This window comes from Enhydra lutris, unplaced genomic scaffold (genome assembly GCF_002288905.1).
Source record: "Enhydra lutris kenyoni isolate GAN:26980312 unplaced genomic scaffold, ASM228890v2 scaffoldscaffold23, whole genome shotgun sequence".
Lineage (NCBI taxonomy): Eukaryota > Metazoa > Chordata > Mammalia > Carnivora > Mustelidae > Enhydra > Enhydra lutris.
In genome coordinates, this window is record NW_019154107.1 from 26,884,293 (window position 1) to 26,910,966 (window position 26,674).

At 45.2% G+C, this 26,674-nt stretch overlaps 2 protein-coding genes across 2 annotated transcripts in view; both read right to left on the reverse strand.

The window, feature by feature from the left end:
- The window catches only part of LOC111150571 (zinc finger protein 674-like), an 886,492-nt gene that overhangs the window by 121,410 nt on the left and 738,408 nt on the right, over positions 1–26,674 (reverse strand). The gene's annotated exons all lie outside the window — the stretch shown is intronic.
- The window catches only part of LOC111150345 (solute carrier family 9 member A7), a 133,859-nt gene continuing 110,801 nt past the window's right edge, over positions 3,617–26,674 (reverse strand). The window contains exons 14-16 of the mRNA XM_022507797.1: positions 21,760–21,820; positions 10,653–10,758; positions 3,617–6,684 (exon numbers count right to left, since the gene is read on the reverse strand). Coding sequence (XP_022363505.1) covers positions 6,433–6,684; positions 10,653–10,758; positions 21,760–21,820 — 419 coding nt within the window. The 3' untranslated portion in view covers positions 3,617–6,432. The remainder of the gene's footprint in view (positions 6,685–10,652; positions 10,759–21,759; positions 21,821–26,674) is intronic.

Here is a 26,674-nt window from a genome sequence, read left to right on the forward strand (position 1 = left end):
GGAAAAGCTAGTCTACATACAAAGGAATTCATGAAGACTATCAAGGAAACTGTGTTGAGTTCCGGGATCGTAGCAGTTATCCAACACTCAGAGTCTGTTTACGACTGTTGTAGCCCAGGAGAAGTCCCAACACAGACCAGATTTAAAATGTTTCTTTAGGCACATTTAAATCATCTCAGAAGTCTGCTGCTGTGATTTTTAGACCCTATTTTGAAACTCAAGTTTTTCAAGCACCTAAATCAGGGGTTGGCAAAAATCCTCTGCTGTAGGAAGTCAGATAGTAAACGGTCCAGGCTTAATGCACAAATCCCTGCTCACTCCTGTCACACGCAGCTTTCTGCATGAAAGCTGTCACAGACATTATGCAAATGAAGGACCTAGTGTATTCCAATAAAACTTTATTTACAAAAACGGGGGGGGGGCGATTTGGTCCAGAGGGTCTAGCTAGCCTTAATTTGTCAATCCTGGGTCTAGGGGACCTGGAGAGGAATAGCTTCCACCCAGAAAAGAACCCCCCCCCCCATGAGGTCAAGAAACAGACTTAAGGATCACACGATACTTTTAAAATGCAAAAGAAGATTAGCTCAGCCAGTTAATCTTTTTATTTTGAGTTTTGTAAAAAAAAAAAAGCTTTGAGAAAAATGTGTTAAATGTCAGTCAAGGGCAGGAAAACATATAGCTAGCTTTACAATATCAATCTAAACATATATACAAAGGCAAACAAAGTAAAATGCTAGGGAAGGGTAGCACTTTGGGGGCCTAACTGCGGGTTTTCCTTAGTGCACATAAAGGTTGCCGATAGCTCCAAGTCTTTACTTTTTCACAGTTCAACATACTTTTATTTCATATAACATGTTTATATAGCATACTATAATGTTAATTTTATAAAAACCACCGGTTTGCTACTGTGAATGGAAACAGAAGACAAAATTCTCCCCAATTACATATGTAAGCGCTCTATAAAAAAGTTCCCCAGAAGGTCATATCCCATGTTAAATTCATCCTATCCTATTTTTAAAAATTGCTCTTCACCCATTAAATGAATCTTGGTGGCCTTACCATGTAATCATTTTATGGGACAGAGTGAAACTTCCTAAGTGAGAAGGACCAGATGTAGTTTATGTAAAAAATCAAAAAACAACCTAGGAGGAAGGGCTCCTGCTCGGAAGTTGCTCTTTGAACAAGTGATTTCAGGGATAAATTCCAAATCCACAGACGTAACACCCCCCCACACCCGGAAATCATTCCTCCACTTCCCCAAAGCCCACCCCCAGATGTCCAAGTGGTGGGACAGACACCCAGTTGCCCTGGGGCCTTACCTGCTTTCCACACTGTCAACAGCACAGCTAGAGTTCCTCTCCCCATGTACAAGGCCCCTTCAGTCTGAGTTCCTCCCACATCCACAGGCCCCCGACCGCTGACCCTGACCTGTGGCAATTCTGTTAACCCTTATTTCAAAGGTGGCCGTCCTAAAGAGAAAGTGGCCTCTCTCAGGGGCTCCCTGTGTGTTTCAGGGCTTTTCAAAATCTGGCCAGACAGGCGGGTCTGCCTTCTCTTCTCCCAGCCTCATGTGGCAGACAACTGGCCGCCTGGGTGATCCGTGTGGGCCCTGGCTCTACCCTGCCTTACAAAAATACAACGAACATCAAAAACTTTGGTTTTGCTCTTCACGAGTTCTGCTCACAATGGGCGGCGAGACATGTTTGTTAGCTTAAAAACAAAATAAAAGCCCTACTTAGGAGCATTGAAACTGGGAAAAAGGGGCTGATTCCTAGGTTTGGTTTTGAAAAGATTGTCAAAGAGCCTACTTGCTTTTCCTAGTTAGAGACTAGCAAAGCTTTCTGGAGTGTTCCTCTGTATATTGTCCTTATTGGGTTTTAGAAAGGCGGAAGGGCCCTTCAGGGTACCAGAGTGAAAGCAGCATTCGGATGGGTTGTTTCTAACTCTTGGCCGTTAGATTCCCTTCAGCGCTGCCGTAGCAGGGAGCCGCATCGGACACTTGAACAGAGACCAACAGAAGAGATGGGAGCTCAGCAGCGTCCCTTTAACGCACGGCACAGACTCCCTCCTACACGAGCTCATCCACAGAATCAGCATCAAGAGGCCTGCATGAAACTCAAGTTCCCCATTTCCCTCGCGGGTGAGAAGTCACGCACTTACTGAATCAGCAAGCTGGCTTTCCAGAAGCCCTCATTCCGGATGACCTCTTACGACAGATGGGGAAAGCAGCGTGCCGAGACACCTCTCAGAACTCACGATGGGTACCAAGCTCGGGGCCTGAGGGGTTGAGTCTCCCCTCTGTTGAGCTGCTCAGCGGCCCTGTCTGCCAGTCCGTCTCCCCTCAGGGCATCAGTGGTGTTTCTACATTTGGAAACTGTTCTGTTCATAGTAAAGTATCTGACACCTTAATATGACCTTGATTTCCCCAGCAGACACAGAGGAGGAGCGAGAGAACTGGGGGTGGGGGTTGTGAATGTGTGTGTCATGAAACAGCCCCTCTACTTTGGAAGGAAATCGCCCTCGACTGAAATGCTCGTGGCCAGCTGAGAGAACGTTTCTTGTGTTTTTTTAAGAGACTTCATTTGTCCCCCCAACCACAGAGGACAAATGTCCTCTGGTCTACAGAGCACAGCACAACCTGAAAGCTCCTTGCTGTTTGCCTGATGAGACATTTGATGTCGCAGTGAGGGTTTGGGGCTGCAGGGCGTGGGGGCTGGTTCGGCCGCGCCAGGGATGGGCAGAGGCTGTGTGATCGCATCTGCCCTCCTCCTGCACGGCAGCCTCATCTCAAGGGCAGATTTCCTTCTCCGGGAGACAAAGTTCAGGTCTCCTCTAGTCCCCAAAGCAAGTACAACCAGGCACCGCTGGAGTGCACAGCGCCTGTCTGCTGGCCTGGACAGGAGTCCGCGGACACCATGGCCTCATGACTTCCAAGCAGTCCCGAGCTTCCCCCCACCCCGCGGCCTGCACTCTGCGTATGAAACAGGCCCACACCTCTGCTGAGGAGTTCAGCAGGGATTTGGGCCTGGGGACAAGCCAGGTGTGACAAGAAAGCAAGCTGACTGGACTGCAAAGGGGACTCCGAGTAATCACAGGCTATACTGAAGAGACGACTTCTCCAAAGCCTTCACACCTGATAGCTACTCTGTGAAGACCTAACCCCTTTCTTTCCATGGAAGGGGGCAAAGACGACAGGTTTTTAACCACCCCCACCCACCCAGTCCATCCACTCAAGTCCCCCATCACTCCTTTCCCTGCACTAAGGTGTTCAAAGGTGACATTTAGGGTTGTGCTTCACGGAGTGCATTCAGGAGTTCGGCACAGACAATGTGCACGAAATCCCTTCGCACCTGTCTGGGCTGTATTAATTGATCGACACTAGGTTTGTTCCAGAGGACTAGCAACAAGAGGAAACTCAGTCTGCTAGACCATTCTTCAAGGTTCCAAACAGGTGCCGCGGCAAGTTCTGGACTAAAAGGCTCCCAAGTCTGGCTGCCCAGGAGAACCCCTGAAGATCTACACTAAGCACGGAAGCCAGGCCCTGCTCCAAGCCTGCTGGCTATGAATCTCTGAGCACAGGGCCCTTGCACTGATACTTAAAAAAAAAAAAAAAAACAAAAAAAAAACTAGCCAGATAATTCCGCATGTGCAGCCAGGGTTGAGAACCTGTGCTCTAGGACACCCAGCTCTGTGGAATTGTCACCCCCCCCCCCCAACCCAGAACAAATATGTTTATAAGAGGTTAAACCAGATGCACTCAGCAGTTTCAATCTGATTTATGCCAGACTGGCAGCAGAGAGTCGGTCTTGAGCTAGATGGTTTTGGGGCTTTGTGGCACCCACTTTTCTCCTCTCGGCATAAGCATAAAGCTTGTAGAAGGTGGAAGCATTTTGATGAACAGGCTCCTTTCCCGGGACCCCTGATAAGGTCAGGATTATTCTCCACATCTTGCAAACAAAAATTAGGGCCACAGGTCATTGACTTACTCTAATCCACTGAATAAAAAATCCAACCAAATAACTACAACCCTAGCAAAATTTTGATCTTGGCAAATCTCCATTTACTTATAGTAGGTCCAAATAAAACGTTTGCAGTCAAGACTATAAGACCTTTTTTGGGGGAAACACAACAATCTACGGATTGACTTAGAACTAGGCTGGAGAACTCTGGTTACCTTCCCTCCTTATGAGGGCAATTTCTTATTGATTTGCTGAAAGCTTCCTGGAAAACCAGAATGACAACAAAGCCTTGACTTGAATGAACAGAGAAGGGGTTCTACCTGGTTGGCTCTTTTCAAGAACCTTATCAGGGTTTTTCTGGTAGCTTCTTCCCTCCAAAATGAAATAAGTAAGCAACGTTAAGAGGCAAGCAAGACTTTATAAAGACCCATCCAAAGAGCGGACCAGCCTCTCCCTCCACCTCCACAGACAACACACACACAGGAAAGCCTCCTCACCTTCCGAGTTTATAGGCATGACTGGTAGTTACTGAGATAACTACTGAATAAAACCTGTGCTGGGTTTGGGCACACAAGCCAAGCCTGGGAGCTGCTCCCTACACTCTGACCCCACAACACAGATGACCTCCAGGGGCTCTGGAAAAAACCTGTTTCTCTGGCTCTGACACAGAGGTTTTCTCAAATCCTTCACTAGCGTGGGTACTTTGGAGCCTTACGGGATTAGTTAGGTGGTTTAGCTCGTTTTTTAAGCTTACAAAGCCCATGGAGGCCCATGAGAAAACCAAAATGGACTGTAAGGTACATAGAAAGGAAGGAGGGGAATAAAAATCATTTAATTCTATTATATCGAACCATATGAAACTGCCACTTCTGACTTTGAAAAATGGGTCAATATCGGCAATTTCGTATGGCTCAACTTAGTAATTTTTTGCCTGTTTTGCACAAATTATCAATTCAAAAAGCAAAGCATTAATGTCTTATCTAAATATTAACCATTAAAAATGTGAGTTAAGATGATTAAATGGCTGGTTTCATTATGGGTGTACTTGACTGGGCCGCCATTTTGTCTGCCACAATAAGAAAAATGGCCACATTTTATGAAAGCATTTTTTTTAAGAGACTGGATTTTCTTTCTAAGAGACCAGCACTGAAGCATAGAGACCCAGGGAAAATCTCAAATGTGGTTTCCAAGAGCTCTTTCAGTATTTTAGTTACCACATAGAATAGCTCACCCACAAAGAACCCAAACTAAACACTTAGATTTCAAACCATACTCACACATTAAGCTGGTACAAGCCTCCCCAGATACCAAGAAGACGACCCTTCTCTACATGGCACTCGGTGTTAAGACATCTAGATTCTTAACCTTAAAGCAGACTAAGTGTCCACCGGACTGAATGATGCTCAATTTTCCATTGACTTGCCTCTCTCATTCTTTACCCAGCCACTGACATCCCATGCATTTAGTAGCTCAAAGTTTGGACTTCTACTCTGTCTTTAGAACAGCATCTTGTCTTTTATGGTCAACTTTTCTCGCAGTGTGTTCCCCCTGCCCCAACTCTGAAGACTAGCCTATTGCCTCCTAGGCTTCTTGCTGCTCTCTCGTCCCCAGAGAGAAGCATCCCACACATTTTGGTGTTATTCCTAAACCCCACAGTAGACACCTCGGTGGTGGCCCTGAAGAAGTGACTGATTTTCGTTCATCAGTCTCTAAACAGTTTCTTCTGTCCTCGGATTAATTCCAAAAACCCAACAGTACGACACAATTTTGCCTTTGGTTTTCAACATTTCAGTAGCTACTTCTTTCTGGAGATTTCCAGAGAAGGAATTCCAATTCTTTCCCCATGTTGAAATGTTCACGGATAGAGTTCCAATCTTCGGTCTACAGGAAACCCAGGTAGCACAAAAAGTCCAGAAGCCTGACATGAGTTCACAGTCCCGCAGCCGTCCGCGCTAGGGCTGCCGCACCGACTGCTTCCTCCTGAGCTCTGTCCCATTGACCACTGGCTTCCCATGACCTTTGGAGGTCCGGTCTCAGCGGCCTTCCTTCGGGACCGTTCTTCCAGCCTGCTCTCACCCTGCCTGGCTACTCCTGCAGCCAGCTCAGCTTGAGCTGCTGCGTACGGACCCGAAGCCTCTCCTGGGAGGCCTCCCCACACCTGCCGCGCTTGGCTTGGATTCCGCAGGTGAATGAGTTGGACCGTTAAAGCATGCTATTTGTTTGACTCGGAACAGCACACTACTATGTGAGAAAGTGGGAATGGGTCTGCATTTGTCTTGATGTAGACACACTTAAGCCCCACTGTCTGCATCTTGGGTTAAATTTTAAATGTTAAGAGAGCCTCAGACCTCAATAAAACAGAAGCATTAGTTCCACTGAGTCAGTGCCCTGGCTCAGACAAGCCTGGGCTTGCAGCCAACCTCACCTCACGGGTGGGCTGCCCCATCGCTGCAGGCTGGGGGTGGGGGGGCAGTCACGCATTATCCTCCAGGGGGAACACTAGGCGCGTGCCCCGACTGGACACCGGCTGGTCTCCTATTCCCAGAGCTCGATCCAGTACCTCCTCCGAGCTGCTCTTGGTTCTCCGACTGCCCTCGAGGCTCGTGGAGGCCGTGTGGGAGCCCGAGGAGCCATTTGCAGTCACTGTGCTGTCCCCATACGTCAAGGTGAGGTCACCCTCGGTCAGGATGAAATCTGAGTCTTCCTCTCTCAGCGGCTCTTGGTTCTGAAAAGTGCAACGAATGAAAACAGCAAATGGGAGACTGATCTCTGCTTGGGTTGGAGCCAACCTCAACCTCAACCACTCTTCTGAAAACTGGGGCTTGTGAAACTTGCCTGCCTTGAGCCTCCGGTGTGGCTACTGGATGCCAACTGTCGAGTGCTATTCAAGGTAGGGCACCATTGCCAGAACCAGGGCTTTTTTTTTTTTTTTTTAAACAGACTTTTTTTTTTTAAGATTTTATTTATTTATTTGACAGACGGAGATCACAAGTAGGCAGAGAAGCAGGCAGAGAGAGAGGAGGAAGCAGGCTCCCTGCTGAGCAGAGAGCCCGATGCGGGGCTCGATCCCAAGACCCTGGGATCACGACCTGAGCTGAAGGCAGAGGCTTTAACCCACTGAGCCACCCAGGTGCCCCCCGAACGAGGGCTTTGAAGGCTAGGAAGCACTTCTGATTTTTAAACACCTGACAGCTCAGGGTTAGTGCCATAAGGGAAAAAAAGGAGGCCAGCCTGGGCCTTCAGCTTCCCAACCCACAAAAAAAAGGAGGGCGAAAGTCACTGGGCAAAGGTGCAAAGAGGTTTGGGGGTCCCTCTCTTCTCTGGACAGGTCTTCTGAGGGGGCTTCCGGCCCCACACAAACCACCCTAAATGCACCTGGTTTGCATCTGAACTACTCTTTGTCTTAGCCACTGAGGGGCCTAGACAGAGCCCAACTAGGATTGTCTTCCAGTCCCCATAGAAGAACCCCTTCCCCACAGCCCACCCCCTTCCAGCCCCGTCAGGAAGCCCTCTGATGGATGCAGTGAGACTCGGAGAGGGAAGGAGCATTTTCTTGAGCATGTATTTCAGGCCTGCCAGGGAGGCCACTTGAGCTCTCCTCTGACCCTTACCCCTCCCTGCCTGGGAAAGGCAGGAACACTCCTGTCACCAAGGAGACCGTAGCTAAGAGAATCTATGGAATTAGCCCCAGGTGGTCCAGCTGATAGGAAGCAGGGGTGGGATTTCTGAGGCCTCCAGACTGGCTCGGGCGGGGGGGGGGGGGGGGGGGGGGGGGGGGGGGGGGGGTGCAGAGAGGATGGGTCTGTCCGGAAGCGGCCCCGCCTGTAGCTGATGCTGAGCCGCTGTCGCTGCAGAGCAGATCAGGACACCAGACTGGGCAGGAGACAAATGGCGGCCTCTCGGAACTCCCAGCCCATGGGGAGGGCTCAGGAAGCAGCTGCCCCCATGGCACATCTGTCAAACACAGTTCTGGAATGCTTTGGCGAAACTGTTCTCGCTCTCCTAGTTCCCAACTGTTCTTCAAAGGGCATCTGGAGCCCCTGCATTGTCTCAGCCACAGGGTGTCCTGGATGCAGGACATGGGACCCACGTCCCCGACAGCCTCCTGCCCCCCCCCAGAACGCTCCCCCACCAGTCACGCTGCCCAAGGCCATGGGCACATTCTCCCCGGCAAGCCTGCACTCCCCCACCCTTCTTGGTGCCCTTCCCTGAGGCGCAGAAGCCACAGCAGGAGCTAGAGGAGCACCTGGTTAATGCATTCCGCCCCCAGGAGTGCCGGCCGCCTCCTCCAGTCCCAGCGTCTGCATGCGCTCGCTGGGGACAAGCACAAGCCAGCTTTCCGCATTGCACCCCAGTGATGTCGACTTCTCCACGCTCCACAGCGTGACTCCATTAAAATCAATGCTTCGGCTTTGACAGGCAAGCACGCGACTCTTCTTGCTCGCAGCCCCAAATGCTCATGGAATGAGAGTGCAAATGTGCAACCGAGTAAGAATCCTCTACTCAGGCAGAACGTACTCCCAAAACTCACTCCAAACTCCCCATATTCGTCCTCGCCATCAGGGTTTAGAAAGTCCCAAAGCTCCATCTGTCCTGCCATAGTCTTCCTAACAAGAAATGAGCTCACGCTCCCTGTTTTAGCACATTCCATTCCTCCCATGCCTGTGAGTGCTAAGTAATATTTTCATTCATCTCTGTCAAAATACCGCAGCCGAAGCTCTTGGCTCCCCGTTTTCAGGGGGAGCCTCTCCTGGCACGCATTTTACTCTTTCAAGGACAGAGAGGAATGCGAAGCAACAGTACAGAGGGAAATGCCACAAATGCAGCCTCGCCCCCTACCGCAGCCCGGCAGAGCACCCCTGTCCCCAGACACCAGCCCCTGTGTGGCCACACGCAGACCCCTGGCAGGGGGAAGCCGTGCTTAGATTCACCGACAGGAGAAAGCAAGATTGGCTGTTGACCCATTCCATTACGAAACTCACGAGCCTGGACAAAGAGTACCCAAAACAAGGACATTGTAAAACCCAGTGGACAGGGATTTCCAAATCAGAGCTTTAATGAACGTGATGCGCGGATGATGAAACCAATCCACTTCCTTGAATTCTAGATGTTAAGCTGGAGGTCTGTATAACCACGCAACCAGCTGTCTACTGCAGGCTGCCGTGAGAATGCTGTCGAAGAACCCTGCAAACACTTGTGCTACAGGATCGTGCCCATTTTAAACCATCAGCGGTCAACTTCATGAACGGCAGAACCCTGTTTTCTAGGTGGATATCCAACCTGAGTGGTTTAGAGTAAGTGCAAATAGTGAATGAGGGACGTCTTCAACACCGCCCAATGAAACCAAAAGTACCAACGCTCTGTAGGTGACAGGTGAGGACTACAGTGTGTCAAACAGCCACTCGAGAGCGGCCCGGCCCAAGACCCTCACTGGGCTCCAAACTCCACAGGGGGCCCTTCCCCTCTCTCGCCTTGGACTTCCTCAATTAATTTTCAAAGACTCTATGCTCCCACTTTCGACAATAGCAAGCCTCACTGTGTGTGCAGCTGAGACCCCGCTCGGGACCCCAGTCCCAAGCAGCAGGGGCAGTATGGGGGATTCTTCCTTCTTGACCAAGTTGCCCCATCTCTGAGGAGGCTGCTCCTAAGCATACCAGACCCCAGCGCCCCCCACCACCCAGCTATGCCCCCCGACCCTCTGTAGCACCCGAATGCCAACAATCATTCCCAAGCCCGCTGCCCCACCCCATTAGAACCGACCTGGTCAGGGGCCTTCTCTCTCAGATCTGAGCTTTGCATTCTGCTTTCTCAACGCTAATCAAGTCAATTGCAGGTTATTTACAAATTCTCTGAAACCTGCATTAGGGTCTCAGCTGGGCCAATTACTAATCCGGGGACCTGGGCACTTTCTTCCTCTGTAACCCTGTAGTAGCAGCTTACTTACAGTATGGCCAAGAGAATAAACTTGACCTTTGAGAGCTGTAAAGTTCTACACAAACTTAAGGAGTCCTTCTCTCCTAGGGTAGAATGGTTTTGTTCGTGACCAGCTGATTGGGGAGGCAGAGTAGAGAGGAAGAAGGGCCTCTCCCCTCTCCTCTAGTCCTTTTATGTGGAGAGCTGCTTGCTCTCCCCATCCCTCTGCCCAGCAACCCACAGGAAGAGCTCACAAGTCAGCCCCAGAGCTCAGATGTCCACCAGTGTGGATATTCTTTTTGTACTGTGCTAAGTCTGAATCTGAAAACGGAAAGGACCTAACCACATCAATGTAAATAAAGCATACACAAAAAAGAATCCTCACATCTGCTAAAGACTTTGTGGTTCACAGTGTTTTTCTGTATCTTAGCCTTTAATCTCAACAGCCAGCCTGTGCAACTGGGCCCACTTTATGGATAGGAAAACCAAGGCACAGAATATTTAAATGGCCTCGGGGCTTGACTTCAAATCTAGTTGTTCTGATTCCAGATCCAGTGCTCTTTCTACTACACCATGGCTGTGACGTGATGGGGCCCTACGGCCCAGGTAAAAGATTTCTCTGTTACTGTGCAAAACAGATCAACATAAGTTGGCCATTTCTAATCATCTTATTTAGAGAAGCAAAACCTGTGGATCTGGAGGCAAGAGATTTCCTCTTCTTGGAGAAAACACTCCCCGGGGGCAGCGAACAGGAAAACCCGCCTCACGTGCTGTACTTACGTCGTACACCTGGGGACTGGTCAGACACCGAGCAAGCAGGCCACACCAGGCTGGGAGCGTGGTGGTCAGTGGGGGACCGCTGTGTGTGAGGATGGGCTTCAGATAACTTTAAAAAGAGAATTAAGGAAAAAATGTCTGCAAAGAAGACCCACACCCCACACAACGTGTTTAGAAATCCCCCAGAGTAAATCATCTGGACTTCTACCCACAAAAGGCCTCTCCCTACCCTCCTATGCCCCATTTAACCAGTACGCTACAGAAAATCCTTGGGATCTACAATAGTCTGAATCAAAGATTAAACCATCCTCTGTCAGCCCGAAGCGTTCACTGATAACTCTCGGGTTGGCAGTTCCCGCTTCTCAAGCAATAAGAATATCTGAGGTTCATTCGAGCATCCTTCTCACTTCCTTGTTATGTTGAATGAGAATTTTGGTTTCAATCAGTATTCCAGCTTTGGACACACAACCAGCTCATGCCTTGGAAACAGGAGACAGTGTATCAGCTTCTCCACCTGGACACTAGGGGACTGTCCCACCCTGTAGAACACCAGGCCGCACCCCTGGCCTCTACCTACTACGACCCTTCTCCCAGGCATGACAACAAAAGTGTCTTTAGACGTGGCTGAATGTCCCGAGAGCTCCGGGTCGGTCAGTCCATGGACATCTGTGCCCCCAAACGCGTGAGCCCATGTGGGAAGCCCCACGAAGCACGCGTCATCGCATGACAGTGCCTGGGCTGCTTCTGGTATCCAGAGCCCCAGCACTCTGGAGAAGGCAGAGACTCACATGGCCACGGCCATGGCCACAGCAGGAATGGCCGAGAGAACTCACAGGAAGGCGAGGAGGTATCCTAGTCATCTGTACCCCAGGATCTGGGGGATCCTTCTCAGAGAGAGTCACTCCCAGAAGGACAAGGAGTGGGCTCTGCTACAGCTTTTCACGAAACCAAACCAGCCCCATCTGACCACTGCCCTCCACCGTTTCTGGGAATGGCCCCTGCTGGCCTGTCAGCTACTTTGAGTCTGGCCGCAAAGCTGACAGCAGGGCTGGACTGTGGAAGGAGTAACGGAGACGCACACAGGAACCCCAAGGCTACCTTTCAGTGTCCTGCCTGGGGTAGTTCAAAGCCAAGTTCTCACGTCCCCCAATATAAAAGGCCCTCTAACAACTTCTTCAAAAGAGGAAAAAAAAGCTATTTACATATAGATCTTTAAATATGCAGATTCTTTGTTTCTTTACTTTTTTTTTTTTTTTTTCATTTGACAGGCAGAGATTACAAGCAGGCAGAGAGGCAGGCAGAGAGAGAGAGAGAGAGAGAGAGAGAGGAGGAAGCAGGCTCCCTGCTGAGCAGAGAGCCCGATGCGGGGCTCGATCCCAGGACCCTGGGATCATGACCTGAGCCGAAGGCAGAGGCTTTAACCCACTGAGCCACCCAGGTGCCCCTAAATATGCAGATTCTTTGAAGGGCAAAAATGAAATATCAAGTCTCTGTCCCCACCAGTTTTTCTGGTAATTACCATTACAACTTCACCGAAGACTTTTTTTTTTTTTTTAAACTGAGGTATAACTGACATACAATATTATTTTCATTTCAGGTATATAATATGGTGATTTGGCCTTTGTATCTGTTGTAAAATTATCACCTCAATAAATGTGGTTACCATCTGTCACCATAGTCATCATACAAAATACAATATTATAATGACCATATTCCCCATGCTATACATTATATCCCTTTGACTTATTTATTTTGCAACTGGAAGTTTGTATTTCTTTTTTAAGATTTTATTTATTTATTTGAGAGAGAGAGAGAGAGCATAAGGGGGAGTACAGAGGGAAAGGGAGAAGCAGACTCGCTGCGGAGCAGGGAGCATGACACAGGGCTCAACCCGAGGACCCTGGGATTCTGACTTGAGCCAGAGGGCAGACACTTAACTGACTGAGCCACCCAGGTGCCTGAAGACGTTTGTACTTCTTGATCCCCTTCACCCATTTCACTCCACCAACCTCCTTCCCCTCTGGCAGCCACCAATCTGTTCTATCTGTGAATCTGGATTTTTGTTTGTTTTGTTTTTTAGACTCCACATTTAAGTGAAATCAATGTAGCATTTGTTTTTCTCTGATTTATTTCACCTAGCACAATAACTTCAAGATCCACCCATGTTGTCACAAATGGCAAGATTTCATTCTTTTTTATAGCTGAGTAGTGTTCCACTCTGTGTGTGTGTGTGTGTGTGTGTGTGTGTGTGTGTGTGTGTACACCACTAGAATATGTTTTTTCTCCTATTTCTTGATTTAAAAAATTTAGTCAGAGGTTTTAAACTCTCTCCTACAAAGGATGGTACATTTAATTCATTTATACTCCTACCTCTTCAAGTTTTTCCTAATTTTGATTATAATTAATTTTATACAGCAGATATATATATATAAAACATTTACATTCTATTTTATAATTGATAAGCAAATCTTCTATACTTTGTCCATGGACTGAGTCTAAATGTTAAAAGCCACTAAACAGCATTTGAAATAATATTATTATATAAATATTATTCACTGTAACCAAGCAGAGTGGTTACAACACTTTTTTTTTTAAGTAGACTCCATGCCTAGTGTGGAGCCCAGTGTGGGGCTTGAACTCACAATACCTGAGATGAAGACCTGAGCTGAGATAAAAAACCAGACACTAGGGATGCCTGAGTGGCTCAGTCGGTTAAGCGTCTCACTCTTCATCTCAGCTCAGGTCTTGATTTCAGGGTTGTGAGTTCAGGCCCTGTGCTGGGCATGGAGCCCACCTAAAAAAGAAAAAAAAAAGAAAAAGAGTCAAGACACTTAACCAAATGAGCCACCCAGGTGCCCCATGGTTAGAACACCAGTAAAGGAAATGTAATACAGTGTCATTTAAACTTTGTTAGTGAGAAGAGAACTTTTTTTTTTTTTTTTTTATTTGACAGAGAGGATAGATAACAAGTAGGCAGGGAGGCAGTCAGAGAGAGAGGAGGAAGCAGGCTCCCCGCTGAGCAGAGAGCCCGATGCGGGCCTCGATTCCAGGACTCTGGGACCATGACCTGAGCCGAAGGCAGAGGCTTTAACCCACTGAGCCACCCAGGCGCCCGAGAAGAGAACATTTTGAGTGTCTTGCGAAATACAAGATTTTCTTTTAATTTCATTTTGATCTTATTCACTTCTGGGTTATAAAACAATCACTACTTCTTCAATGTTGTCCCGTTAGTTGAATCTGATTTTGGTTTTATTTGATCCTTATGTTGTTGTTGGTTTTCTCCCCCTTCTTAAAGAGTCTGCACAGCGCTAACCTTTCTCAACTCTTGGATGTCTGAAAGCCACTCTCCTTCCTTCCCCCCACTCAGTTTGGGCTCAGGCTTTTTCTTTTCAACCTAGAACTCTGACAATGCTAGAGGGTATTCTAACATTCAATTTTGCTAATGCCACATCTGATTCTTTCTCTTTAAAGGTTTCCAGTCTTTCTCTTTGGAAGCCTCATGAGTCCTGCTTTTCCTCCTTAGTTATGGAATGCTCCAATGTATCCATTCATGCCACTCACACCAGCCGGCCCCCCCACTCTGGAGACAAGAATCTTCCTTAGCCAAGGGATTTTTTTTTCCTTCCATTATTTCTTTGGTTCTTCTTTTCCTCCACCATCTCTATCTTCTTTTAGATTCTGTTAAAGGACTCTGGACCATGTGGCTCTGACCTCTTGATCTCGAAACTCTTCTCTCGCACATCTCTGACTTTGTGCTCAAATTCTCACATATTGTTTTTTTTTTTTTTTCCTCAGCTTCATCTCCCAGATCGACAGTTTGGTCTCCACCATGTAATTAAACTATCCATTACATTTTGGGGTTCATTTCAGAAACCTCATTTCCAAGAGTTTCTTCTTGTTTGCTCGCTTCTTTTTCTAATAGCTTGTTCTTACATCATGACTGGAAAAGCCTTTCAACTCTAAGGCTTTTATCAGAAAATTAAAAAAAAAAATATTGGGGGGGGGCCGCCTGGCTGGCTCAGCTGGTAGAACAGACATCTCCTGATCTCAGGGTCATGAGTTAGAGCCCCGTGTTGGGTGGAGAGTTTACACTTACACACACACACACACACACACACACACACACACACACACGTATATATTTAAGACATACATGTAGATATACAGGAATTAATTACTTTGACATGTCCCCCCATGTCTTTACTCAGTTTCTCAAGCAGGTGGGGAATCTGACCATGTCAAAGTTGGGTGGCAGGGGAGGTTACTCCAGGGAGAAAAATCTTTGGTGGCCTCAAAATCTGTTTCTCTACCAAGCCATTCCCAAGCAGTATTTCTACTTTCTTTAGAGAGCTATGGTTTGAAGAGAAAATTAACAGCTACCGGTTGATCTGTGGACACAGGAAATGCCTGTTGGAGCTGTTACTAAAAACATTCTTCAATAAATCACCTAGACAAACTGGGCTGAGCCTCACTTTGGTCTTGGGCTATGGTTTTCTCTGCTACAATTCTGTCTATCTTTGGTCTTGCAAGTAGTCCAAAATATTTCTTCTGCGATTCCAAGGAGCTCCTGGAATAAGGAGGGAGCTGGTGTGCATGCTGAGCCTCTCATCTTACACTGGAAGCTGGTCTATTCCATTGTCAGGATTGTTCAGTGAAGGAGGTACCACACCTGCTCCTGCTGGCTTGTGGGGCTCATTCCCATCCAGGGAAACCCTCTTTTGATGCAGCCAAAGCCCACGTTTTCTTGTTTGATCATCTGTGGAGCTACAGAATGAACCATGGGCCCCTTCCTCATTGAATTCTTCAGACACTCTGTGTCTGCTTCTGTTCCTAGTTTCTCTCCTCCTAACTAAACAAGCACAAATCCTAGCCACTAAGCTTTACATTCAGAGACTTTAGAGATCACTCCTATTGCTCTTCAAAGAATCAAAGAATCAAAGCCCCACTCGGCTTCACTGAAGTGTGACTCACACAAAACTACATGTATTAAAGACCAAGAGATGTTTAGATAGGTATATATTGTGAAACGATTACCATAATCAAGCTAATTAATATATCCATCACTTCACATACTTACCATTTTTCTGTGTGTCTGGTGTGAAGACTTTAACATCTACCCCCTTAGAAAATTTCTAGTATAGATCATTAACTACTCACCATGCTGTACATTAGGTTTCCAGAACTTATTCATCTTACAACTGAAAGTTTGTTCCCTTTGACCAACATCTCTCCACTTCCTCCACTCCCCAGCCCCTGGAAACCACCACTCTTTGCTCTATTACTATGAGTTAGATTTTTCTAGATTCCACCCATAAGTAAGATCATGCAGTATTTTTCTTTCTGTGCCTGGCTTATTTCATAGCCTAATGTCCTCCAGGTTCCACCACGTTGTCCCAAATGGCCGAATTTTCTTCATCTTAAGGCTGAATAATGTTCCACTATATACATGCGGACTCACACACATCTTCTTTATCTATTCGTGCACTGATGGACACTTAGGCTGTTTCCAGATCTTCATCACTGAGAATGATGCTGCTATGAACATGGGAGTGCAGATACCTCTGAGATAGTGACGTTATCTCCTCTGGATATATACCCATAGGTGGGACTGCCTGATCATATGGTAGTTCTGTTTTTAATTTTTTTGAGGACGCTCCACATTGTTTTCCATGGTGGCTGCATCAATTTACATCCCACCAATACCATACAAGGGTTTCCTTTTCTCCACATCCTCCCAACACTTGTTATCTTTTTGGCATTTTGATAACAGCCATCCTAACAGATGTGAGCTGAGATCTCATTATGGTTTCAATTTGCATTTCCCTGATGATTAGTGATGTTGAACAACTTTCCATGTATTTGCTGGCCAAGTGTATGTCTTCTTTGGAAAAAATGTCTATTCAGGTCCTTTGCCTATTTTTTAATTGGGGTCTTTGGGCTTTTGTTATTGAGTTGTAGGAGTTCCTTATATAATTTGGATATGAATCCCTTATCAAATATACGATTTGCAAATATTTTCTCCCATCCCCCAGGTTGTCATTCCATGTTGCTGACGGTTTCCTTTTCTGTGCAGAAATTTTTTAGTTTGATGCAGGCTCATTTGTTTATTTTGCTTTTGTTGCCTATATTTCTGGTATCAAATCCAAAAACTCATTGCCAGGACCAATGTCAGGAGTTTTCCCCTACGTTTTCTTCTAGGAGTTCTATGGTTTCAGGTCTTGCATTTAAGTCTTTAAACCATTTTGAGTTGATTTTTGTGAGTGGTGTAAGATAGTACTTTAGCTATTCAGGGTATTTTGTGGTTCCATACAAATTTTATGATTTTGTTTTTATTTTATTTAAAAAAAAACACCATTGGGGTGCCTGGGTGGCTCAGTCATTAAGTGTCTGCCTTCAGTACAGGTCATGATCCCAGGGCCCTGGGCTGGAGCCCCACATTGGGCTCCCTGCTCTGTGAGCCTGCTTCTCCCTCTCCCTCTGCCTGCTGTTCCCCCCCATTGTGGGTGCTCTCTTTCTCTCTCTCAAATAAATAAATAAAATCTTTTTAAAAAATCCACCATTAGAATTTTGGTAGAGATGCACCAAATCTGTAGATTTCTTTAGGTAATATGGGAATTTCAACAATATTAATTCTTCCAATCTATGAACACAGATATCTTTCCATTTATTTGTGTGTCTTCAACTTCTTTCATCAGTGTTTTTTAGTTTTCAGTGTATATATCTTCACCTACTTAGTTACATTTATTCCTAAGTATTTGATTGTTTTTGATGGTATCATAATGGGATTGTTTTTTTTTTAAGATTTTATTTATTAAAGAGAGAGAAAGACACAGAGCATGAGCAGTAGGGGAGGAGGCAGAGGGAAAGGAAGAAGCAGACTTCCTGCGGAGCAGGGAGCCTGAGGCAGGGCTCAATCCCAGGACCTTGGGATCATGACCAGAGCTGAAGGCAGACACTTAACCCACTGAGCCACCCAGGTGCCACAGGATTGTTTGCTTAATATCTGTTTTGGAAAGTTCTTTGTTAATATATGGAAATGCAACAGGTTTTTGTATGTTGACTTTCTATCCTCTGACTTTACCGAGTTTATTAGTTTTCAGAGTTTTTGGTGGAGTCTTTAGGGGTTTCTATATATAAGGTCATGTCATCTTTAGGGGTGCCTGGGTGGCTCAGTAGGTTAAGCGTCTGACTCTTGGTTTCACCTCAGATCATAATTTTATGACTCCTGAGATCAAGACCCATGTCAGGCTCCACACTCAGCAGGGAATCTACTTGAGATTCTCTTCTCTCCTCTCCCTCTGCCCCTACCTCCCCCCTAAAAAATTGCTTTCCTTTTTCTGTATCTGTTGATATGATCACATAATTTTTACTTTGTTAATGTTGTGTATATCACATTTATTGATTTGGACCACTGTTACATTTGAGGGATCAATCCCACTTGATCATGGTGTATGATCCTTTTAATACGCCACTGGATTCTGTTTGTTAATATTTTGTTGAGATTTTTTACATCTATGCTCATCAGGGATACTGGCTTGTAAATTTCTTTTCTTGTAGTGTCCTTGGACTTTGATATCAGAGTAATGGAGGCCTCATAAAATGAGTCTGGGAGCATTCCTGCCTCTTCAATTTTTTGAAAGAGTTTGAGAAGGTATTAATTCTTTAAATGTTGGGTGGAATTCATCAGTGAGGCCATTCAGTCCTGGGATTTTCTTTGTTGGGAGTTTTTTGATTAATGATTATCTTGTTGTTACTGGTCTATTCAGATTTTCTATTTCTTCTTCATTTAGTCTTGGTAAGTTGCATGTTTCTACAAATTTATCCATTTTTTTCTAAGTTATCCAATTTTTAGTGTATAATTGTTCATAGCAGTCTCTTATGACCCTTTGTATTTACGTGGTATCATTTGCAATGTCTCCTTTTCCATTTCTGATTTTATTTATCTCAGTCCTCTCTTTTTTTCTTACTCTAACTAAAGGTTTGTCAATTTTTTTTTATCTTTTCAATAAAACAACTCTCAGTTTTATTGATCTTTTCTACTGTTTTTCTAGACTCTATTTTATTTCTGCTCTGATGTATGTTTTTTCCCTCCTCCTTCTAACTTTTGGCTTAGTTTGTTCTTCTTTTTCTAGTTCCTTGAGGTATAAAGTTAGGTTGTTCATTTGAGATCTTTCTCTCTTCTTAATGGAGGCATTTATCACTATATCCCTTCTTAGAACTGCTTTTACTGCATGCCGTAAGTTTTGGTATGCTGTTTTTCCATTTTTATTTGTCTCAAGATATTTTCTGATTTCCCTTTCAATTTCTTCATTGGTCCACTGATCGTTCAGAAGTGTACTGTTTATTGTCGACACATTTGTGAACTTTCCAGTTTCCCTAGCTTCGTACCACTGTGGTTGGAAAAGATCCTTGACATAATTTCAGTCTTCTTAAATTTGCTAAGACGTGTTTTGTCACCTAACATATGATCTTTCCTGGGACTGTTCCATGTGTACTTGGGAAGAATGTGTATTCTGCTGCTGTCGGATGGAATGTTCTACAGATCTTTTAGGTCCATTTGGTCTAAAATGTAGTTCAAGTCCAATGTTTCCTTATTGATCTTGTGTCTGAACAATCTATCAATAATGGATAGATTGTTCAGAGTGGAGTACTGAATGCCCCTAAGAATCAACTTCTTATCACTAGCATTTTGCCTCTCTTCTGTGAACTCTCTCCAATTTTCTCCACGTCTTTTCCAAGCCCAGGGAATAACATGCATTCGAATGACAATGTATACAAAGTACATATGGCTTTTAAAAATCCCTGGGGGTTCTATTTCAGTTAATAGCAAATAAAGTAATTTGAACCATCATTTCCACTGAGAACAACTAGAAAAGCTGAGCAAAGTAAAACACAACAAAATCGTCTGCTTAATGGCACAAGATGCCATGGCAGCAAAAAGGGCCAGAATCTGGAGGAAGAAAGCCAAGAGGTGAGCCTGGCACTTGGTGAGCCATAGTTCCCCAAAAGGTACCTGAGAAGTTGAGCAGAGCATGTGGCAGACCCACAAAGACAGACTGAATGTGATGAAAACTGGAGTGCCGTCCTTCTGAGGAAGGCTATGCCAACACCTTAGGCTCTATGTTAGAACCCTAGAAAAAAAGACCAGCAGAAAACAGACTAATCCTCACAGGAACTGACTCCCATCTTTAAGTCACCTTTATTTCTGATTGGGTTATGGTGATCTGAAATTGCTAATGCCCCTAGTGCCTAGCCACTGATCAGATGTAAGCTAATCTGCTCTGAAGGACAAAAGCCTCATCCAGAACATCTCAATGATCTCTACACTTTTTCATTGCCCATGTCCATCACTCAGTAAAAAAAAAAAAAAAGTACAGAAGATAAACAATAAAGCTTCTAGAAGATAAACAGGAACTGGCTTCATGAATTTGGGGTAGACAAAGATCTTTATAAGAAGACATAAAAACTACTGATCAGAAAAGATCAATAAATTGGGTTAAAACCTTTTGTTTATCAAAAGATTCTATTTAAAAGTGAAAAGGCAAAAAAAAATCCTGTAGTAAATTATGTTGGAAAAAAAACCTGTAGCAAATTATGTTGAAACTAAAAAAAAAAGTGAAAAGGCATGTCACAAGGAGAGATGATATTTTGATCATATATAATTAGCAAAATACTCCTACCCAGAATACCTAATGAATACTTAAAAACAGTAAGAGAAAGGCAAACAACCCAATAGAAAAATGGGCAAGAGACTTGAACAGGTACTTCATAAAGGAACACACCAATGGCCAATAAATACATGGAAAGATGTTCAACCTTATTAGTCATCAGATAAATGCAAATTAAAACCACAATACAACACCACCACAAACCCAACAGAATGGCTATAATTCACAACTCCAATGGTGAGGACACAGAGCAACTAGAACTGTCATACACGAAAGGAGAGTATGTAAAGTGGTACCACTGTTTTTGTAAAACTGTTTGGCACTAACTCCTAAAGTTGAACCTATGCATGTCCTATGACCCAGCAATTTCACTCCTGGATATATTCCCAGCAAAAATGTATGTACAGATGCACCAAAAGACATATACAAAAATGTTCATAACAGTATTTTTCATACTAGCTCCAAATTAGAAACAATCTACATGTTCATCAACAATCAATGATAAATAAATGATGGTATATTCATACAGCCAGATTCTATATAGCAATGAAAACAGATGAACTCAAGCTACATGTGACAACATAGAAGAGTCGCACAAAAGATGTCAAGCCAAATAAACCAGATGCTAAAATATATATATTCTGTAGTCTCATTCATACAAAGTTCAAAAAACAGATAAAACTATTAAGTGTTATTAGAGGTCAGGAGTGTGATTACATCTAGAAAGAAGGGTTGGTAATTGGGTTATGGCATGTGGGGAACTGAAGACTTTGGTTTTTTTACCTTCTTGGTGTTCAGTGTTTATTTTGTGAAATTCATCGAGCACCCAAGATTTGTGTACTTTTCTATATGGATCTTAGACTTCAAAAAAATTTTTTAACACTTTCAAAGTTTCCCGACTTTGTACTGCCTATCCATTTGATCACTATGTCAACTTAAATTATGGCAGAAGTTTAACTTCTGGATTTTTAATTTCCACTGGGGAGCAGGTGAATCTACTAGAACAGAGTCTGCCCTGCAAGTGGTCCAGCTGAGACATGGCTCAGACTTGTCTTCCATTCAGCCAATAGGAATTCTCTTCCCCACATGGATTAACTGTCCAAGTTCTACTACCCTTCCTGACCACAGCCTGGTTCATTGTGTAAATTTAACTAATTCACTTACACAGGCTTATTTCCCTCAGACATAATGTTCTTAAGAGCCACATGAGTCTACTGGCCTGTGGGTTAGCCACTCTAATGACATAAAACATTCCTCTTGGTCAGAGTGCTGCTCGCCAGGACTACCTGTGATTGAATGATCATTGCCTCTAGCCCAAGAGACGACTGACTATACCTGTACCAAGCACACGTCTTCCTTACTCATCAGAATTCATTTACGGACAATAAGAGAACTTCATCATTGGTGTTTCACAAATACAGGGAAGCCACTGAAAAGGATACTTGTGGTCAAAGCTATACCACAGCCTGAAGAGCCATGCACTCTCCTGCTTTGTCCGGTTTCCTCTGGCAGAATCTGGACCGTCCTAAGAATGAACAAGAAAACAGATACTTAGTTGCAGAAAAGGGATTGAAATTGGGTGTGTGTGTATTGGGAGGAGGGGAAGCTTCTTTACCAACCAATAACTTTTAGAGATTCTGAGCTCAGAGTCATACACCCTATTTGACCAAAGTTTCAGATATACTAGGAGGTAATACCTTGAAAGAAACTGAGTAAATCCAAAAGGCAGACATATCAACCCTCGAAGTAAAAAGGCCTGTTTATGTCTGTGGGCAGATCAACTCAGTGCAGTACAAAATTTCTTTTGGCATTCTTACTGTAATTTTCTCCAAGTGCCTTTTAGCAGATTGATTACGCTAACATAGTCTTGATCCTAATGGCCCGAAACTGATCGATAGGGAATATTGAAGAAAGCCTCTATAAAACCAACTTCCCAAGTCTCCCCAAAGCTGGCCTGGGAAAGTCACGCTTGACCGTTCCCTGACGGATCAGCCCCGGGCTCGTGGTCGTCCTTAACGGAGACATCTACACTGCCTTCCAGCTGGGTCAGTGACTTGTTGCCCTGACAGCCTTAGGATGATGGGGGCAGCAAGCAAGGGAAATGGGGCCGCAACTATTTCTATTATTTTAAAGGTTATTTATTTATTTGAGAGAGAAAAAGAGAGAGCACATGAGTGGGAGGGGCACAGGGAGGGGGAGGGAGAGAATCTCAAGCAGACTTCATACTAGCATGGAGCCCGACATGGGGCTTGAGCTCATGACCCTGAGATCAGGACTGGAGCCGAAACCAAGAGTCAGGCAATCAACCAACCCTGCCAGCCAGGCAACCACGCACTTCTGTTATTTCAGCTGCCCTCGAGTGGTTACTCCTCTCGTCCCTTTCCAACTCAAACATCCCTGTCATTTAATTTGCAAAATGACTTGCAATATCGAACATTCATTTGAGGCTTGGGCCATCTGCTGTGTGCAAATATTACTATTCAAGGGCAGACTAACTACGGCCATGGGAGGCCACTGCTGGCATTCTGTGTCATTAGGTGACAAGCTCTGGAAGTAGGGACCGCTTGGGAGGTACAGCCATCTTTGTTGTCACCCCTGGAACGTTACAGGGAGAGGCAACTCTAAGGCAGCTGACAACAGCCAAACACACGATGAGCCACAATTCCAGAAGCTCTACGTTGCAGCGCATGTGAGCTCCCCCTGTGACTGAGATAGTATGGGTCAGAGATCTCTGAGAAGGGAGAGCACGAGGACAAGCCAAGGGAGGGAAATCAGCAAGCACTATTTAATTTCCTAATGTTTCCCATAACAAAGGTTATTTTTTTAGAAAAAGAGTCCCTAGGGGACCTGAAGAATGTTTAGGGACACATGTGGAAATGGCTTGGTTAAATGAGCCCTTCTGGAGATGAGGAAATTTAAAAAAGAGAGAGAGAGAGAGAGCGAGAGAGAGAGCGAGCGCATTCCCAGAAACCAACTATATTTCCCATTTTTAGAAATCATGTAGAAGAAAGAAGGCAGAGAAATGTTTCCATTTGCAGATCATGGTCATTCCTTCAGGTAATTAGGTGCTGGCCTAATGACAACTCAAGGGAGGTTTCAGAATGCCGCTCAACTGACTGGGAAAAAATTAAATGGTTTTTTATAAAGTGATAGGCTCTAAGCTCGTGGTTCTAAACGCCTGCAGAATCAAACTAAAGAAGAGACTAACACAGAGACATACACGATCAGGAAGGGTACCATAAGCCAACAGGCACAAGACAAGTCCCCCCGAGTCAGGTGCATCCGCCCCTCCCCTAAAACAGCAATAAAAACGACAAACCCTGCCTCTGTCCTCCTAAGCTCCGTCAAACCACAATGGGGTGTCATCACCTGGAACGCCTCCGTTCCTACCACCTCACCCCTACGAAGCTACAGGAGACTTCAATAAGCCCCCAGAAGGACCATTACCGTGAGGAAAGCAAAGGAATGTCTCTTTTCGAAGGCAAACTAACAGAAGGTCTTCACGGGCGACAGAGAGCTATACCTGTGCTCCAAAAATAAGATTAAGGGGCCTTAGAAAGGTAGGAAACAAAAAGACTCTGCCCAAAGGTTACCAGGGGTAAATTTTGAGCAAATAAAAAGTGTAGTTTCATAGCAGGGGTGCTAAACAACTTCTTATTCTAAGAGATGGTGCCAGAAGCAGGACTAGGTACAGGAAGAACATAGGTAAACCCGCATATGGTGGCTTTGGAGAAATCAGGGAGTGTCTGTGGAATGGGACTAATTTTTTAAGCTGGCCCAGAAAACAACCAATAGCTGTTGGCAAATGGGATCTGGGGGCCCCCTTCTTGCTCCAAGCAGTCTAGGGCTGAGCAGGGATCAGTGTGGGTGCAGGCAGATCCTGTAATAGGCAGCCCCCTCCCCAGGCTGCGTGTATAGAACAACTTGCCTTGCATTTCCATTCAAGCGCTGCCTGCAGAAAAGGTGGGGACCCTGCCCCCCCAAACCTGCATTCCTATAGGAGGGTTTTATGCCCCAGCCCAGGATGCTTTTAGAACCTGAAGCATCCTTTCAGATGGTCACCTTCTTCCACCTACAACAGCTACCTGGCTGATCCCTATCCATTTTTCGAGGCTGGGTCCAAGGCTGGCTTCTCTGAGAATGTTTCAAAGACAACAGAACACACCAACATGTATAGATATGAATATCACAGGCTTTCTCAACAAACGACATGGGTCCAGATCCTAGCTCTACTCCTGGCTGTGCTACTGTCTTGCTGTATGACTCTGGGCAAGTTTAAATTGACGTGTAACTGACATCCGACATTGGGTCAATTTATAGTGTACAGATGTGTTGGTTTGATACGTTCATCTGTTGCAGGATTACCATGTTAGCATGAGCTGCCCTCTGTGCCCTTTCACATAATTCTCATTTCCGTTTGTCCATGAGAACAACTAAGACCTACTCTCTCAGCAACTTTGCAGTTTATAAGAGTACTGCGGACTATACTCACTACGGTGTGCATTAAATCTCCAGAACTTATTAGCCACAGGACTGTACCCTTAAACATTTCCCCAACTCTCCCAACCCCCAGCTCCTGGTCACCCCCATTCTACACTCTGTTCTTATGAGTAACACAAGGGATTTTTAAACTTTTTGTTGACATTATTAATAGAGAAACCCCTTTAAGCAAATATCACTGACTCTCCTTATCCCCATTTTTCGAGGATGTAACAATGAGTGTATATATATTTGTTGCATTCATTAAGCACCTAAAGGTGTGCCAGGCACCATGCTGGATGCCAGAAACACAAAGAAGAATGACATTAGCACTTGCTTCTCCAAGAGCCCTTTTCCAGAGGGGAAGACACACATATGGTGACAAATGCGATGAAGAAAAAGAAGGCAGATTAAAAAACTGAGGAGTGACAAAGGTCCTATTTTTGAAATTTTTTTTCTAGAACTAATAAATAATGATTTCTGGACAGAGTTATATTTATTTCCATTCTTATTTTTAAAAGATACAAATTTTCCAAGTTAAGATCATTACAGTAATGAGAACAGCTTATGGTTTTTTTCAGAGATGGAACAGAATACTTCCCTTCTCCCCCCACCCCCCACCACAAAGATGTCTATGTCCTAACCCCAGGAGCCCGTATGTTATGCTATATAGCCAAAGGGGCTTTGGAGATGGGCTTAAGGTATTCCAGGGGGCCGATGCAATCACACAGGCCCTTAAAAGTAGACAAGGGCAAAAGAGTCAGAGAGTTGCAGTGGAAGAAAAGGCAGGAAAGCTACAAAGTGTGATAAGGACTTGCCCCGCTATTGCTGACTTTGAAGAGAGAGGGGGCCATGAACCAGCACATGCAGGTGCTGCTAGGATGGGATCTTGACCCAGGGCCAATGGTCCTAGCAAGGAAATGGGGCTTTAGTCCTACAACCACATAACTGAATTCTACCAGCAACCGGAATGACCCTGGCAGTGGGTTCTCCCCCAGAGTCCAACCCCGCCGACACCTTAATTTCGGCCTTGAAACAGAGAAACCAGCGGAGCCCGCCAAACTTTTAACCTACAGAATATAAGACCAGTGTCTTAAGCCCCTGAGTCTGCGGGAATTTATTGCAGTGGCCTTAGAAATCCAATGCAGAGCAAAAAAGCAAGGAAGTGATGTGACCCAATTTGGGCCTTTCTTTTTCTTGTCCCTGGGATGGTGGAGCCAACGACTCTCACAAGGGAGTAATAACAGGTTTTAAAAACAGGGAATTGAGAGCTACACAATGACCACTCCAGGGTTTTTCAAAATAGGAATGGGCACATGACCCTCCTGGGAACCCTGTTAAAATGCGGGTTCAGAGTCAGTGGGTCTAGGTGGGGCCTGATGGTCAGCATTTTAATAAGCTCTCTGGGGATACCCAGGCTTCTGGTCCACGGGGACACTCGGAGCAGCAAGGACAGATCTGCGGACCTCACCTTTGGCACTCTCCACCCTTACCGTCCCCTTCATCACACTGTCACCACACCCTTAAGAATGGAGGTTCATGTGCATGGTCTGCAGATGTATCCCAAGGGTCTGAAAGATTGTCCGGAACATAACAGGTGCTCAGTAAGTATTTGTCAAATGCATGACTAAATTAATGTGAATTCTGCACTTCTAAGAAAAAAAAAAGCAAGGCCAAAAGGGAAGTCTGGGACCAAGGGGTGGGGGTGGGGGTGGGGGAATGGGGTGAGGGATCAGAAGAACAAAAAAGAAAAGCATGGTGTTGGTAGGGACAAAGAGGAGGAATTTGAGAAAAGGCCCTTCCGCAACTGTCTGAAGTCAAAGATTTAAGTAACTGGGTATCAGGTTTCAGCCTAAAGGAAAACTGGGGAAGGACCCA